The sequence below is a fragment of the Urocitellus parryii genome, chromosome 2 (assembly GCF_045843805.1).
Source record: "Urocitellus parryii isolate mUroPar1 chromosome 2, mUroPar1.hap1, whole genome shotgun sequence".
NCBI lineage: Eukaryota > Metazoa > Chordata > Mammalia > Rodentia > Sciuridae > Urocitellus > Urocitellus parryii.
The window spans coordinates 168,146,359-168,164,840 of NC_135532.1; the positions used below are offsets into that span (position 1 = coordinate 168,146,359).

The window sequence follows — 18,482 nt, forward strand, 5'->3', positions numbered from 1 at the left end:
CTTCAGAGTCCTGGCCTGAGTTCCACTCACATATCTGCTTAAACCAAAGTGAGAGGACGGGCAGTTGTTAGAACTACATGAAGAAATGTGTAAATTAATTATATATGCTAAGCAATTACATTATGAAGAACAGTGATTAGAAATTAATAGTTCATGTTAATGTGACAATCTTTAAAGGAAAATATTGTGATAAGGTAGAATGGGCATAGTTGGAATTGAATCCTTTGTTCTTTGCTAGTTGTGAAGCCTTGGACAAGTTCCTAAACTTTATGGACTGCATGTTCCTTATCTGTAAAGTATCTTTTCACAGGGTCATTGTGAGAATTCATAGAATACATAATCAGTGAAAACAATTGGTAAAAATAATGATATTTGACACTTACATAGTACTTTCCAAGTGTCAGAAACTACTTAAAAAATTAACACACATTAGCTTATTTCATCCTCAGAAAAAGAAACAAATGAGGTAGTTACTATTATGCCATTTTGAAGAAGAAACTGAAGCATAGGGAGGCTAAATAACTTTGAGAAACATAAAAGGTAAGAGGAGAGCCAGGGTTTAAGCCCAGGAAGCCAGGTTGTTAAGTACTACATTATATTGCCTCTCAGTGTAGTAGCAATCACAATTAGAACCATGTTCTACTGTAGGTCCATTATGAAGATGTTGAAACATGAAATTTAGAATGACTGGCATTTATGAAAGACAAAGAATATATAAAGATATAAAAATTACTTGAGCAATCACTGGATATGTTAGTTTATATAAATAATGAAGCTTTCATCAGCAGCCAGGGCCATTACATATTCATTTTATTTAACATGTATGGCAGCGTCATGATGCATTATTGTTATCTTCAGTTTGTAGAAAAGGATAGCCTATCAGGCACTTTTATTTAATCCAATTTATATATTTATTTAATTTAATTCTCATAATAGCCCTCTGAAATACTTTCTGTGTTTTGAGATGGGGGTTTGTTTATGTTGCCTAGGCTGGCCTTGAACCCCTAGGCTCAAGTAATCTTCCTCTCAGTCTCTCAAGTAACTGGGACAACAGGCATGTGCTGCAGTACCTGGTTCCAAATTACTATCATCTCCATTTTTATAAATGAGGAAACAATCACAGAGAATCTAATTTTCCCAAAGTGGTATAACCATAAATAACAGAGTGGGATTCAGACCGACGTCTGGATCTCAAGCTCTTATTTACTCTTCTGCATCTTTGGATCGCTGCATTTGCTGCTCTTACTAAATAGACTTTAGGGAAATTCTACTTGTTCAGATTTCAGGTTAGAAATTTCTCCCATGGTTTCTGATTCCAGAGCACTGGTCTTTTCTCATAATATGTGCTTTGTTCTTATAATATGATTACAAGCTCCCACATAGACTACTGACCTATTTCCCTGAGAGAAGATATTGAGTTTGACTACAGTTGTAATCCTAGTCCCCTTCCCAGGGCCTGGCACATAGAATACACACACACAAAAATCTGTTCAATCCTACATGTTCCCTTCATCTATTTAGGCTTCCCAAGTCTCACCTGTTAACAGTGTATGCATCCACATTTCTTTTTAACAGATGTAAAATTACTTGACAAAATAGAGAAGTTATTTACATACCCAAAGCTCTCTACAATATAAATTAAATAATGCTTGGTTTTGCTCATTATGAATCAGAATCTTGATAGGATCCACCTGGTAGGTAGCTAAGTGAGCTATAATCAGTGTTTGAGAATGTTTAGGCACACATGCAGAATAGAACCACCGATGGTTTACCCCACTTATTCTCATATAATAACCCATAAAGGCTTTTATTTCACTCAGTAAAAGCCAAAGTCCCTACATAGCCTTTTAGGACCTCTCCTCGAAATCCTTAACCATGCTCCAACTTTGTCCTTTGTTCTCCACTTCTTTGTCCTTATTTCTACCTCTCACCATCTTCACTTCAGCCCCCAAGTGACATTCTGGCATCACATCACCTAGCTAATTCCTTCTGCTTAAAGCCTCTGTTGACCTTTTCAATGGGGCCTGTCCTGACCACCATTTTTGAAAAAATATTTATTTTTTAGTTGTAATTGGACACAATACATTTATTTATTTATTTTTATGTGGTGCTGAGGATTGAACCCAGGGCCTCGAATATGCTAGGTGAGCGCTCTACCGCTGAGCCACAACCCCAGCCCCTGACCACCCTTTTTAAAATTGCAAACTGAGGCACTTTCTCATCTGCACTCTCTCAATCTCCCTTATCTGCTGAATGTGCTCCTTATCACCTTGTAACATACCACCATAAATTTTACCTACTTATTATGTCTATTATCTATCTGTCCCTGCTAGCACATAAACTCCACAAGGCAGAAATCATCGTCTCTTTTCACTGGTCACTGAGGAGTCCAAGCACTCACAATAAACTCTTAGAAAATACTTGGAACAGGGCTGGGGTTGTGGCTCAGTAGTACAGAGCTTGCCTAGCACATGTGAGGCACTGGGTTTGATCCTCAGCACCACATAAAAATAAATAAATAAAATAAAGGTATTGTGTCTATCTACAACTAAAAAAATTTTAAAAAGAAATAAAATGCCTGGAAAATAGTAGAGACACAAAATAATTTGCTAAATGAACATAAATGGTGTTGATTTCAGTCTCCATTTTGCCTTTACTGTAGAAATAGAAATCACCCTTAATAGATAATAGAATAATTGTAGTTCAGTTTGGATCCACCTCTGTACTGTGCTTATTCCAGTTGGAATACTCTGTTCTGGAATATTCCCTGGGTTGTAATGGTATATTTAGTTTATACACTCCCTAACGCTGGCAATGACTACATCATGCCACTCTTATCCCCGTAAGTGGACATTTTCTGTTCTTTTTGAGGACTTCAAAGTTCTGCTCTGGCTGTTTTCTGTCCTTAGGATTCAATAATGGCACAGAGTTTAAAGTTCTTTTGTCTTAAAGATAGAGAGGAAAAGATGGATGAATTAGTTTATATAAATAGTGAAGCTTTCAATGAGACAAAGAATACTATAAATAAATTCAAAAGGGGGAAAATAATTGCCACATTTATAACAAAAGGCTACTGACATAAATCCATAAATCAATAAAATAAAGGCCAACAACAAACAGAGCAAAGGAAATGAAATAATTAATGGAAGGATGCTCAATCTTACAAAATAAATAATATAATCAACCAATTAAAAATAAAGCAATGAGGAATTTCATTTTTCTTCTATTAGTAGCCAAAAAAAAAGTTTGCAAAAAATGTAGGGAAATAGAAACACTTAATGTATGTCCTTTTGGTGGAACTGTCTATTGATACAACCTCTTTGAAGGAAACTGGCAATTATAAGTATATTTATGAATGTATATGTCCCCTAAGAAGATGATTTTGTTATATTTTCTTCAATACAACTTGAGATTTTTTATTTCTAGGTGTGCATATTACTTTTTCAAGTATAACATATTAAATAATTAGAAAAAAAATTCCTTCTAATTGACAGGAAGACTACACGGCCTCATTTTCTTCCTATCCCATGCCATTAAACAATCCCCAGCCCAGCAGCAGTAGCCCATGAATGTCTTCATATTCCACATCCATGCTAGATGTGCTTCAGGACTGAGCATCTGCTTACATCTTATCCACTCATTCATATTCTATTTTTCTCTCCCCTCCCCCTCATTTTAGAAGTAATTGGAGGACTTATAGAACTTGATACAGCTACTCAAAAAAAACTAACGCTAATCAAACTAATTTATGCTTATATATTATTTATGCTTGTCTAATTAATAATATTAAATTTTAATTATAGGAAACTTATCTTCTGAAGTATGTTGTTCTATTTTAATAATTTTTTACTTTCTCAACCTACATATGCTGTAACAGTAGGAAAAATGTTCCAGATCCTGATGGGAGGTTGGGCGAAGACAGCCAGGATTTAACACGATTATGACCAGGCATGGTGGCACCCACTCATTTGAACAATTCCAAAATCCAATCAAGGTTACCTGGCTATAATTTTAGGGAAGCAAGATTTATACAGATATAAGTGATACTAAGAAACTTTAAAACTTATCAAATGTGTTATTTTAGAAAGATAGAATTAGTGGTTCTGGGAGTGCACCATAGTTATGAAAATGAGAAGTTGGAAAGCAAGTATTGCTCATGTATCTTGAAGGAGGAGCAGAAAGAAGTCTTAACCACTTATGATTTAACCAACCAGCATTTGGTCCACTTGGAAATATTGATCCCAAAGGGAGTATGCATAAAGGAAGTCATTAAGGTATTGCAACCCGTTTCCAGCAACGATTCCTTGTTTCACCTTCCCAAGTTTTCTTGGTTTCTCATACAGTTTTATCTGTAGTTAGCCTCATTAGATGCCATCCAGTCTCAGAAGACTCACTAGGGCCTTTAAGAATCATTTTAGTTTAACCTCTTCCCAATATAGGAATGTTTCCTGCCATGTTCTGAATGTTTGTGTCCCCACCACCAACTTTCACAGGTGGCAAACTAATGCCCAATACAATAGCATTAGGAGACGGGATCTTTGGGAACTGATTAGGTCATAGGAACTCCACCATCAGGAATGGGATTAATGCCCTTATAAAAAGGGGCTGAATAGTTTGCTCAAAAGAGCTTGCTCACCTCTTCTGCCATGTGCAACAAGAAGGTCCCCTCTAAAGCAGAGAAGAAGCTATCATCAGACACCTAAACTGCTGTGCCTTTAGACTTATCAACCTCCAGACTGAACAATGAATTGATTACCCAGTCTAAGCTATTTTGTTATAGCAGTCTGAATGGACCAAGTCACTCCCTGACTTCTCATCACTCTCTATCCACATCCACCATCCTACTAGCCCAAGTAAACTTTCCCTCCCAGCTGCATTCCCAAAATGTCTTCTCAATTTATTTATTTAATTGGCACATCATAGTTATATATAAAATTGGAATAAATTGTGATATATTCATACATGCACACAGCATAATTTGGTCAACTTCATTCCCCAATTTTTCCTCTTTCTTCTCCCTTTGCCCTTACCCTTGGTCCTACACTTCTTTTTTTTTTTTTTTTTGTCAATGGATTTGTCTTTTAATCAGATACTGGATACATTAGATTAGATTGTTAGAAAAAAGAAAGCCTCAGATAACACAAACAGGAGCCTGGGAAAACACCCTTTCTCCTCCTGTGTCTAACTTGGGCATTGACAGTCAGGTTTACCCAGGGAGGTGGGGGCCCTGGATTAGCCCTCTTTTTCTTCTCAGCTTTCATCCCTTCCTTTGTTTCCTCAGCAGGGACTCAGTGGGGTACTCACCACAGAACTGTCCTTTCAAAAAATAATGGCTTAGAATTCATTGTCTTAACTTGGCTTCCCGTATTCAGTTCTGTCCTCCGGTTGTCCACTCATGTTTATATAAACTTCATGTCCAAATAAGAATTTTCTGTTCTCTTTCCCACATCGTCACTGGACTTAGAAGAGTTCTCCTCTTGGATTCTTTAGTTCAGTTCTTGCTCCCTTGCTCACATTGACCACTTTCTTCCTCATATTTGGCCTTTTCTGCAATGCTGCTTTATAACAGGTGCTTTGTAGATATTTATTAAAATGCAAATAGAAATTCATTCAGAGAGCTGGAATACCATGAATTTATTACTGTGGACTGTTGACAATTCTAATCCAACAGATAGGAATAGACACAAGAAAGAAGCACAGGTTCACAATCTGGTCCATTTGATTTTGCATGGTTTTTAGATTTGATTCCCATTGGTAACTAAATGTACTGCCTATAAATGTCCACATATTTCTAAAAAATCAGAAAGTGAAATCTTGGGGTGTAGCTCAGTGATAGAGTATGGGCCTAGCATCAACAAGGCACTGGGTTGAATCCCCAATACTGGGGGGGGGGGAACAGAAAACTTTGTTGGTAGTTTTAGAAAATCACATGGCCTATTTACCTACGCTTCTATTCTACTGATTTCCCCCCTCTTTTTCTGAGATCCCCCTTTTAATTCCTTTTTTCTCTCTAGCTTCTGAATAATAGAAAATATTTGACCCTTGATTTTTGAGTATGGCTTATTTCACTAAACACCCAAGATGCCTTTAGGACAGACTCTTTAGTACCTTTTTAAAAAAAGGTTCCTGAAACTCAAGTTTACTTTTATGAGGAAAGTGGTTATTGTTTGTTTGCACAATTTTATTTGGCCTTGACTGAAGGGAAGGAAAACAATAAAACTATTATTTTATTTTTTTTATTTATCAATAGTAACCAAAAAAAAAATCAGGGGTTACAAAAACAAGTTAAATGCAATATGGAAGCATACTAAATACAAATACATTTTCACAAACACACAGGCAACAAACCTGTTAATTGTTTCCTGAAGTTTGACTATTTAAATCATAGGCTAAAGGAAAGACATTCAGACTGGTTCACATGGGCTTATTAGCTGGTGGAAGAGCCCTGCTTTCCCCAAACAGTGATAGTCCAGAGTCACGGCATGTGGGAAGGTTTCCATGGACACTGGATCTTAGCAGACACTGCTTATAAAACCACACGCACACAGAAAGCCCCAAAAGCTTGCAGCTATGCCTTACATGCTTTCAGAGGGCTGAAAGAACTGAACCTGATTTGATCCTGCATGTTCGTTTCATGCAAAGCTCTATGTGAGACTCCCCAAACTAGGCTATTTAGCAGCTTTTCCATGAATGGTCCTCAGATCATGTGATCTCATGATGCAGACAACAGCTGCCCTATTTACACAGAAGCAGCAGAACTCAAGAGGAATGTGGATTTGCTCTTGGGAATTCAATGTTGCAGGGTTGGGTAGAGTCTTGGATGGTAATCATTGTTCTAAATGTGACCAGTGAACAGACACTGTGGCTTCTTGCTTTAAACCAACTAGGACTCCTGCCCTCTCTCATTGTGTCCAAAAACTGGCAAAACTTCTTTTAATTAAGGCATGCTGCTGTGAGTTCTCCAAGGCACTTGGACAGGGAGCTGCATTTCAGACTGCACAAGGGGGTGGGGAGGTTCAAAGTATTTTTTAAATGGGATGGTACATGAAAGAATTTTTTTGTAGAATTAGAAGTGAAGTAGAATTTTCCCCTTTCAAATAGAACAAGGAAAACTACTTAGAAGGAATTCTGGTAGACTTTCTCACAATTGCCTGTGCATACAAACTACATAATATGTAATTTAATTTTTGCAAATAAGTTCTTCAAATGTTTGACCCTTGTTATGACAAACACATCTAAAACAGGGTAATGAGCGGGTATAATAATCCAAGGCCACAGACACAGGACTGACTGTGAACAAATGACTTCTCCCCAAGGTTCAGTTTGAAAATTCCGTCTCTGTTTTTCACCCCCTCAAATGTCAAACCTTCTTTTGTTCTCTTCTCTAAAGGGAAAGCTCTTTCTGACTCCAACAAGAGATTGCCCGTGCCATGCACAGCCAAAGACAGAGGGGTGGTTCTCTCTCTTGCACTCTCCTCCTGGGCACACTTTCCCATGGAGGCCTGGCAAGGGTCATTCAGGCTGAGGTCAAACTTGGACATCTTATTTTTGGCTATCTGCCTCTTCTTGTTGATAAGGTTTATCACAAGAAGGAAAATCACAGGAACCTACCTGGCTCTGGACTAATTACCAGAACCACAAAATCTGTCAGATCAAAAGGTTAATGCATTCTTATCAGCTCACTGAGGAAACTGAGGCCCAGTAACAGGAGATAGGGGCCATATCACTGTGCTAGCTAATGGCAGATCAATGAGCATGTTGGAGGCATTGTAAGCCTCCAGCCTTTCAAATAGTGATTTGCCTGAACTTCTCAGAATAAATGAAAACAAATTAACTTTTTGGATCTTGAAAGCTTTATATGAAGACGCTTCATCCCCAGGCTTCTGTCTGAGGAAACTTCTGCCCATTGTGGTACATAGCTGATCTGCTAGAAGCCAGAGGTGCTGACACTGTAGGGTATATCTACTCTAGTATGTGGTGGGGTGGGGGGGTCTGGGTTATAGAAGTTCCTGTACCAGGAAGAATCCCAAACTCCTTCCACCTCTGAAATGGTAGTACTGGAAAATAATTACAAAAGCTTAATATCTAGTCAAGAAAATAAAATATTATAAAACAACAACAATAATATAATGATAATAATTGAAGAATGAAGTCAACTTGCCAAAAAAAAAAGTGTTTGACAGAGATATAGCACCTTTGGTAAAAAGTATTTAAAAAAATTTGGTTAAGTCTCTACGGGGCTTGAAGTATGCAAGTATCTGCATCATTTGGGCATACCCTCCCAGAAACTCCATCCAAGCCTGCAGGACACAGGTAACTAACAGGGTGGTTGTGTATCTAAAGGCAGTGGAGAAGCAGAGATGCTGGAGGTCTGTCATGCTGACAGTAGCAACAGCATGGGATGAAAGCAGAATGAGTTCCTCTCCACTGTCCTCCTGCAGGGACGGCCTGCTCAGTCTTCTCTGGCACTGCGTGTCTCTCCCTGCAGTCTGCACACAGCTGTGGTGGACTCAGAAAGGCTTCAGATCTGGGTCTGCTCCCTCCCCACCCTGATGCAGTTTCTTTACTTGCCTCTAGCCCCAGAGCACAGTTTCTCTGGAAGTACTCCTAGAAATGAAGGCTATGGCCCTTCCCCTACTAGCCAGCCACCCCCACTTCCTTTATTGCAAAACAAATAAACAAAATAAAATTCATTGCTATATAAGCAAATACTGGTGATTTGGCGATTGTAGCAGACACTTGCGTATACTGGACTCAGCGCTGGAGTGGAAGAGAAGGTGCTGGGTTCCAGACACTGTGTCTAAGTGCCTCTTCTTAGATCTCTTTAGTGCTCACCTTCTTGGTCTTTTCAGCTGTTTCCTTTGAGATGTAAGAGAAAATAATCATCAGGGAAATATTAAAAAATCACTGGCATTTATCTGGGTCTCAAGACTTTATATAGCTGTCATTGACAGATGCATTCTTTTTTTAAAAAAAATTTTTTTTCTAAATTTTTAATTGTTGGTGGACACAATACCTTTATTTTATTTATTTATGTAGTCCTGAGGATTGAACCCAGTGCCCCACGCATGTGAGGCAAGCACTCTACCACTGAGCCACAACCCCAGCCCAACAGATACATTCTTTTTTTTTTTTAATGTTTTTAATTGTCAGTGGACCTTTACTTTATTTATTTATATGTGGTTCTGAGAATCGAACCCAGTGCCTCACACAGGCTAGGCAAGCGCGCTACCACTGAGCCACAACCTTAGCCCCCAACAGATACATTCTTATGCTGAATTTGAATTCTGGTAAGTAGGAGTTCTTTACTGAATTCAGAGCTGACTCCATCTGCACTCCTATGAAACAAGATCAGACCTTATTATTTCCATTTTACGGATAAATAAAAGGATACTGATACGGATAAATAAAAGTCCCAGAGAAGTGTTAAGAGCAACAATAGTTTCTGGAAGTAGACAGTCTGAACTTGAATTCAACTGTGCTACTTTCTTGGTGACCTTGGGCATACTGTGAAACCTGTATCTCAATGTCTTCCAACAGTAAAATGAGAATAAGAAAGTACTGGCTTTTACAACACTGCCTGGCATTTTTCTCAAAGAAGATACACATAGTTAATGAGGACTTAAGAAGATGTCCAACATCACTAGTCATTAGGGAAATACAAATCAGAATCACAATGAGATACCACTTCACTTCCACTATCGAAGCTAAAATAAAAATAATAACAGCTATGTGTGGTGGTGCACATCTCTATCCACAGCTGCTCAGGAGGCTGAGACAGGAGGAGTACAAATGTGAGACCAGCCTGGGCAATTTAGTAAGACCCTGTCTCAAAATAAAAGAAAAAGACTGGGGATATAGCTTAGTGGTAGAGAACTTGTCTGGTGTGTCCAAGGCCCTGAGTTTGATCCCTAGTAACAATAAAACAAAACAAACAAACAAAAAAACAACCAAATTAAACAAACAAGAAAAAAAAAAACAGAAAATACTGACAAGGGTGGGAGGAAGTTAGGACACTTTTGATGAGAATGTACAGAGGTGTGGCCACTTTGGAAAATAGTCCTGAATATGGAGTTACCATATCACTCAACAATTGCACTTTCAGGTATATAAGAGAATTAAAAAAATATCATTATGGTTTGGATGTGAGTTGTTGGGTATCCTGATGATGGCAAATGCCTTCATTTATTTGATTGGGGAAGTCTCCAAAAGCAGGAGCCAAGGAAAAAACCTCACATGTGAGACAATGCAAGACAGTTCAGAGGAAAGATGACTGGGTTGTAAGAGTCTTAACCCAATCAGTGAATTAATCCCCTGATAGGGATTCACTGAGTGGTGGGGTGTGGCTGGAGGCAGTGGAAATTAGGGCGTGGCTTTGGTGTATATATTTGTGTCTGGAAAGTGGAGTCTCTCTCTCTGCTTCTTGATCACCATGATGTGAGCTGCTTCCCTCTGCCACACATCCCAAGAAATGGAGCCAGCCTTCTAGAGAGTATGACCTTTGAAACTATGAGCCCTCAAATAAACTTTTCCTCTTCTATAGTTGTTCTGATCAGATCCTTTTAATCATAGAAGTGAAAAAACGGACTAAAAAAAAATACATGTTCATAAAAAAATTTGAAAACATATACCGACACAAAAGTTTGTACAATTAATATTCACAGCAGCATCATTCATCAGGGCTCAAAATTAAAATGACTTAAACATCCATCAATTGATGAATGGATATACAAAATGTGGTATATGTGCAATGGTATTCAGCCACAAAAAGGAATGAAGGAGTGATTCATGCTGTAAGGATGAACTTTGAAAACACTATCCCAAGTTAAAGAATTAGACCCCCCACAAGATAAATAAATAAAAGACCATGTAGTGAATGATTTTATTTTTATGAAATATCTAGAATAGGCAAATCAAATCAAGTTAGAAAGTAGATTTGTGGTTGCCAAGGGCAGAGGGAGAATTCTTCCTAGAATTAGTGGTGAGAACTGAATAGACTAAAACCCACTAAATTGCATATTTTTTAGCACTGAATTATACCTCAATTTAAAAAAAATAATTAGAAAAAAACCATTGGCCACAGTGACTGGCCACAGTCAGTTTCCATCCCCAGCCCCTTGCTTCAACTGTTTTGGTGGAAACTGGCATGGCTTCTTACTGCCACACCAGCACCTCTGCCTGAGGGCTTTCTCTAGCTTTGGAAGTCTACACTGCCTGCACGTGCTGTAGCCAGAAATGCCAGAGAATTAATGAACCCAAGTAGCCCTCAGCCAATGGCTGATGTGAGTTTTTGTAGAAATACTCCAGTTCCTCCCATCTCAGGCACAGTAACTCAGTTCCCAGAGTTCCCCAATAGGATTAAGTTCCGAGTGCCCCTGTAGTGCCTTGCCTGGATATTCTTCTTTTTATTATTATTATTTTGGTCTCCCTAAGTTGTTTGGCCTGGCCTCAAACTTGCAGTCCTTCTGCCAAGTAGCAGGGATTATAGGTAAGTGTCTTCATGCCTAATCTGAATACACTCTTTATTGCTTCCTTCCTGAGTGCATTTCCCTACACTTCTGCTGTTTTATGGGATTGCCTCCCACATAAATGCTCTACTTGAGTCCTTGTCTCAGTGTCTGCTTCTGAAGAAATTCCCATAAGACAGAGAAAATTAAAAATGTTAGCTACTGTAATTCACTCCCCACCATCTGTTACTCCACTGTAACTTCTCCACACTAGATGCGCTTGCCTCGAATGTGAGAGACCCTGGGTTTGATCTTCAGCACCACATAAAAATAAACAAACAAAATAAAGATATTGTGTCCATGTATATTTGAAAAAATATTTAAAAAAGAATGATCAATAAATATGAACAATTACTATCAACAGTAATTTTTTTTAACTCATGTTAAACATTTCATCTCAGTGGTTTAGCAGCTTTTGTGACTGTGATATTCCTTAAAAACTCAAACGTCAGGGAGAAGGCTTCTATTATTAGATCTAGTCAACAGATAGATAATGCAAGGAGCAGTATCCTGTTAAGACTACACAGCACAGTGGTAGAAGGACAGGCCCAGGACCCAATATTGCCACAGTGCCTCAGTGGACCTCTACTCTGCTAAGAGAGCTTTCCTTAAAGAGGCTTTCAACACACTGACATATACTCTGAACAGAACTCTGATTTACTTCCTTTTGAATCTCCAGGAAGGATAATTTTTGTCAATCACAGGTTCTTCTCTGACCATATGGTATTGAACTTAGATCCTTTCTATTGAGGTATGAATCCACTCATTTCTCACTGAGTGTCTACTTCATACCAGACCCAGTGCCAGATGAGCAAGGCACAACGATGAGCAAGTTACAGAGCCTGCTCTCCAAGAGCAGTTTTCAAACTGGGTCTGGGCACGCCATGATAGGAAACACTAATACTGCTTCAGACCATGCTCACTTGCTAATAGCCACCTTGCCAATTCTTACTTATATAGTCACTCACCAAGTTGTAACTTACATCTGTTGGGTCTTGCTGGGCTCTTAGAGGACTTCATCAAAAACTGTATCCCAGTTTGATAATGCATGTGAAATGATATCATGCAGGATCTACTGTATTGAAGAAAGTGTGTCTCCTTGGTCTCCTGGGGCAGTGGGCAGTGACTGAGAGAAGGGCCTGGAGGCAGCAGCAATACCTGAACCAACACAGTGGCCACCACTCACCTGGTGCTTTTGGAGCTCCTGGACATATCTGGTCACCTCCTCCTCTGTCTGGGTCTGGGTCCCCTTCTGATTCTTTCCTGCAAAAAGAACCAAAGCTCAGACATTGGCAGCTGTGGTAAGCCTGTGAGGAATTCACTAAGATCTACCTTATGGGTTCTCAACTCATCGACCATTTAACCTATGGAGGGAGAGTAGATTGCTCACATTTCTCTTGAGTATGAAGCCATGCAGGGTCTCATACAACTGACATCTCCAAGGTAACACACTATAAACAAGAAATCTACCAACTATTCTCTGGCCTCTGTTCCCAACGTCTTTCAACTGCTCAGCACATCATGCCAGGGGCTGGCCTAGCAGAAAAGCTATGTTGAGAACCTGGGTCCTGACTCAGGAAATTCCTCTGGGGCAGTGATTCTTAATCACTTACATATCCTCAAAATGCCCTGATGAACACTTACATATATCATTGCTGGATGAGGGAGAGCTCATTGGTAGAGCACTTACCTAGTACGAGCAAGATCCCACATTTGCTTTTGATCCCTAGCACCACAAAAGGAAAAAAAAAAAAAAGCCTAGCTTTCATCTTCAGAGATTCAAATTTAATTTATGTAAGGTTGGGCCTTTGCATCAGTATTTTTTTAAAGAGGCTCTTGTGGTGTGCAGACAGGGTTATAAACACTACATTTAGTAATGTTTCCCAATTTTGTGTGGGAACAAACAAAACAAAACAAAACAAACAAAAAAACTACACAGGTTCCCAAGCTCTTCTTTTTACAGATTCTAATTCAGTACATTTAGGATGGGACTCAGGAATCTCTGGGTATCAATCACAATGTTTACCATCAGGAAACACCAGGCAGTGGCATTGACCTGCCCCTCCCAGCAGTTTCACTTGGCCCTAGCTTCACGGGTCTACAACATCTTGATGTCCCTGCTTGCTTTCCCTTTGGGATTTGTGACCTAAGACCGGTTTGCTAACTTTCAGGCACTACCCCAGAAATGCCTCTGAATACTGCCTCTATAATTTCCTCTTAGATCCAGGGCCTCCATATCAAGATATGCTAAGATCCTTGGGGTACCACCATTGGGATTGCTCTTTAGTTTTTGTGGTGCTGGGGAGTGAACATGTGCTGGGCCTCAAACACGCTAGGCAAAAGCCCTACCACGGAATTATACTCCCAATCCCTGAATTGTATTTTTATACCCAAACACAGATCTGAATTGGGCCTTCCTGGGAGGGAGAACAAGCAGTCTAGAGCTGTGTGCCTATGGAAATAAACAAATGATGGAGGGGATGATTTGAATTTTATCTGATACACGTGATGGGGCTTATCCAGACAATGATGCTTAGGGTTCTACAAACCAGCTGCATGCTGACTCCTGCATCTTAGAAATGGAAGACTAACTTTCAAAATCCAGAATGAAAGCAGTTATGTACTGAAGGTGTTGGGGGGAAGACAAGCAAAGGGTGCTTCCTGGTTGAGGCAGGCCCAGCTGCTGTTTTAAGATGTTCTCTGCTGGCTTTAGTAGCTACTGTGTGTGTATTCTGGCTATTGCAGCTTGGTCTTGACTTCCAGCAACTTCTAGAAATTGCTAATATCTATATTCTCCCTGCTCTCTGATCCTACCTAGAATTAGGCTGGTCTCCTGTCCACAGTGAAAATGGACTTGGTCCTGGACAGTGGTAGGCTAGTGATTCTATGGACAGCATGAGCCTCTGTTTATTATACTGTTGGTGCTCCTCAGCTCCTCGTCCAGGAGAAGCTCTTCCTAGCTCCTTGAGCTCCTCCTCCCGGTCCCCATTTTACCTAATCTTCCTGATACAATTTTAGGTACCAGTCCACTTCTTCTTGCCTCAGCTAACTTTTTAAAATATAATTTTAGGTTCACGCCCTCCGGTGTAACTTTTGGGTCTGGTTTGACCTTTCTACTCAAACTTAAGGTGATTCAATTCCATTCCAGACCTGGCTTCAACACCCTTCTCTGCCTTGCCTCCAAACTAAATAGTCCCCAGTTCTTTGCTAGGGCTTGATTTCTGCCATCATTGTAGCCCAGGACTGTGATGGGACCCTATTGGTTCTAACACATCCTTTACTCTCTGCTCTGTCCCCCTAATTTTTTCTGACATCTTTATCTCCCCATCCCTCCCTGCCCATGTCTCAACTACTTCAACATTATTTCAAAAAAATTTTACTAGATTACCTAATTCTATAGTTCAATGAGGGTCTACAGATATTTTCATTTTCCCCCCCTGCTAGGTATTTGCAATTCTAAGAGTTAAAATGAGGAGTTATTTTAACTTCCAATCACCTCAGTCTTTTATATATAGTATTCCCTAAAGTGTCACAAGGATTAAGTGCTTAGAAGAATGCCTGGCACATAGTCCTAAATTGGCGTTTGCTTTCATTATGATCATTCCAGCTCATATCAACATTCACATGTGGCCTTGGTCTCAGTCATCACTTGTTTGAAGGCTCAGCTGTGATTTTCAAACTTAATGCATCTGGGCCAAGTACTTCACCTATAGTGCTGCCCCTGGGAGCCCCGACATTACAAGTCTGGGTCTGTTACTCGCTGCTTGGGCTCCTTGTTCCCAGTCACTGTCCTCTTTCCCATGCCCCCAGCTGCTCCTTATTTCTGCCAGGGGCACAGCTCACCATCACAGGTCATGGCTGTGCAGACCCAGTTCCCACAGGCACAGACACAGCGGTTACAATCCACCTCGGTCTCGGCTCCATCTGCATACCTTTCATCCTCCAGGGCGCACTCTGTTGGACCAGAAATAAGACAATAGTTTGGTTGTGAAGGTTCTTGCGGTAGTCTGCACCTTGCCCTTTTCCCTGACAAGGCCTGCCTGTCCCTCAACACTGTCTCACTCAACAGAGACCCTTTTGGACCTTTACAGCACCATGGAGATGATGGGCTGGGGCCCAGACTAGAACTGTGGAAAGGGATTTTCTCAGCCAACTCTAGAGAATTCCACCGACCCTCTCTATCTTGGTTCCCACCAAATGCCTCCATGCCTAATAGCTCTCAATTTCTATGTTAGGCATACTCTTCTCAGGAGGGTTGAAAGACGGGTTGAGGCATTTGAGGAACTCTTGGAAGCTGAGTTTCCAGTCGGCATTTTCATCAGACAGTTCAATGAGCGCATCGACACAGAGTCCTCTGCAACAAAACACAGGAGAAACACATCAGCAAGGCTCCAGCCTCGCACCCAAGACAGCGAAGAACCAGGCTCACATACAACTGGGGCCTCCAGGAGGCCAGGGAGAGGAGTGTTCATTGACCAGTTTTCTTTCTACACTGACCTGTCTCAAGCACCACCCAGACCCTGACTCCTATAAGCACCTAACCTTCAGTTTATTAAACTGGATGCTGGATCACTCAAACTTGTTCTAATGTTCTCCCAAGATGACTCAAGTTTTGTGAATGGGTTTGTCCACTTTGATTGATGTTTTCCCTACCTGCACACCCTCCACCAGCAACTGCCTTCCCACTGGTGTGACTGTCAAGTCAATCAGACCAAAAAAATCAAAAACAGAAGAGATGACAGATGACATGAGAAGAATATGGGATTTGAAAGAATATGGCATACAAGCAAGAATCACACTACCACCATTCTAGAAATAGATCTTTCAGAAGAGTTTTATAGAACTGCAGTTCATTCACACCACCCCTGGCTTGGATTTAAGCACTGACTTAATTTACTACCCAAATGGTCTTGAGCTAGTTATTCAACGTTTCTGAACCTGGTTTCTCACCTAAAAAGGAAAGACAACTCTCTTGCTGGGATGTTTTAAGTTTCAGACATTGAAACTGTAAAACCTTATCTGACTTCAGGTTACCAAAATATGAAGGATTTGCAGATTCTATACCTTAAGGTCATAGACTACTTTTAGGAAGAATCCTTTTAGAAGATGGGCTTTGCACTTCTTTTGAACACAAGAGAGGAGCTTTTACTATTTTTAATTCTTACTGATGTACTGGAACCACATTAGAAGTTTTGTGGAGGTTGATTTTTCTTAATATTTATTTTAGGATAATACCAGAAAATGAGAGGGATATACATTTATAACAATTAGAGCGATCACGTGAAACAGCACTGACTGTCTAATCAGCAGTGAAGCTATTTTAGACTGAATCAATGTAATTCCTTCAGAAAATTAACCAATATAGTATCACCTAAATCATTCAGAAACAATTGTGCTCTGATGAGACCTTGATAATTTAAAATTCCAGTCTTTTTTCCTTGTAAGTTCTGGCCTAAAACTATTTGATCAAATATCAACATATCTGATCAGTATATTAGTTCTTAATATATTAGTTCATAAAGTTCACAGAGTAGAACAGGAGAGAGTTCCTATTTTTTCTTCATGTTGGCCTGGGTGGCTCTTTCCAGGTAGGAAGGGGCTCGAGTCCCCTCTTGTAGGCAGCGTTGCTTCATCTCACCTGAGCAGCTTGTTGTTCTCCTGGTCTGCATAGGTGGTGATGTTAATGGCAGTTTCATTCTGCTCCACAAATTTCAGGAACTCACTGGAGTCCAGGCGAGAGTCACCATTATCAAAATTCTAGAAGGGTATGAAGAGATTTTCAGGAAGGATTGTAGAGCCCCAATCCCATCGTTGCCTCTCCAGGACTGACCCATCTCAGGTTCATGTCATTCTTGACATCTTTCAGTCCTGTCCTGGCCTGGTCCCGAAGAGCTATGGCAATAAAGGCTGGATCACTGTATACCCAGAGAAGGAAGCAAGTGACAGACCTGGATAAAAGCTACCAGGAGGCCTTTCACTCCAGACCCTCCTCAGGAAGGCAGACAGGACAGAAGTCCTGGGCTGCCCCCAAAGCCTGGGGTGCCTGAGTGTGCTCTGTGCCAGCCCTAACACTACCTACCCTGCAGACATTCTCAGCTTGGGGACAGACCAGCCACCACACCACATTCTCAAACCTGGATGCACACACAACAGCAGGGTGTGAAGTCGCATGTGATGAATCAGCAGCTGTGAAACCTCAGTGCTTTTAACTCACTGCTCTGGAGCAGCAATGCAAGTAACCCTCCAAGTTCCCTTGGGAATCACACAACTCTGTCTTGCTGTATGATTCTAGCCTCCCTGCCATGATCTCAGGGTCTAACTTTCACATTCATACCTATAACTGACCACAGCAGTGATAAGTCAAGGCAAATCAGTAAGCTGCAGGCAGGGGTGGTGCAAAGACCCCAATCCCTGAGGGCCCATTGCAGATGTGTGCACAGGTCCAGAGACTACTCTACGCAGGCTGTCCAGACCACCCAGATGACATCCCATGAGTGCAAGAGGAGGGTGTAGTGAGCTCAGGCATTGTCCCTTCATGTTAAAATGCTAAACTGGGACCTCAGACATCTGGGACCATTCAAGAGGCCCAGGCCATAGCTGCATGAAGGAGTCTATTTCAAGGTTCTGATCAAATTCCACGATGGATGCTGCTGCTCTTCTAACTAGTTCCAATGTCATTCCCTTCCTAACTCTCAAATTCTTTCCCTGGGCTGCCTCATACTGCTACCCTGGGAAATAATCAGCATCCCATGTTACTTTCAAGGTGGCTCCTCAGATGGTGCAAGGAATTCTGGAAGGAAAGTTTGTCCAGGTTTCCAGGCAGAAGGGACAAATGTAGCTACTGACTGTCTGCATGAATGCCATGTGCCACATGTGCACCACTCTAAAGTTATAAATCTATCCATGGCATGTGCGATGACAGGTGGATATAAAACAACTATGAGGACCTTGCTTAGACCTCGTTATCACTCTTGT

At 40.6% G+C, this 18,482-nt stretch overlaps 1 protein-coding gene across 1 annotated transcript in view; it reads right to left on the reverse strand.

Moving 5' to 3' along the window:
* Nucleotides 1-7,973: 7,973 nt before the first annotated feature.
* The window catches only part of Fstl1 (follistatin like 1), a 52,543-nt gene continuing 42,034 nt past the window's right edge, over nt 7,974-18,482 (reverse strand). The window contains exons 7-11 of the mRNA XM_026394606.2: nt 17,146-17,264; nt 15,749-15,861; nt 15,351-15,461; nt 12,694-12,770; nt 7,974-8,859 (exon numbers count right to left, since the gene is read on the reverse strand). Coding sequence (XP_026250391.2) covers nt 8,815-8,859; nt 12,694-12,770; nt 15,351-15,461; nt 15,749-15,861; nt 17,146-17,264 — 465 coding nt within the window. The 3' untranslated portion in view covers nt 7,974-8,814. The remainder of the gene's footprint in view (nt 8,860-12,693; nt 12,771-15,350; nt 15,462-15,748; nt 15,862-17,145; nt 17,265-18,482) is intronic.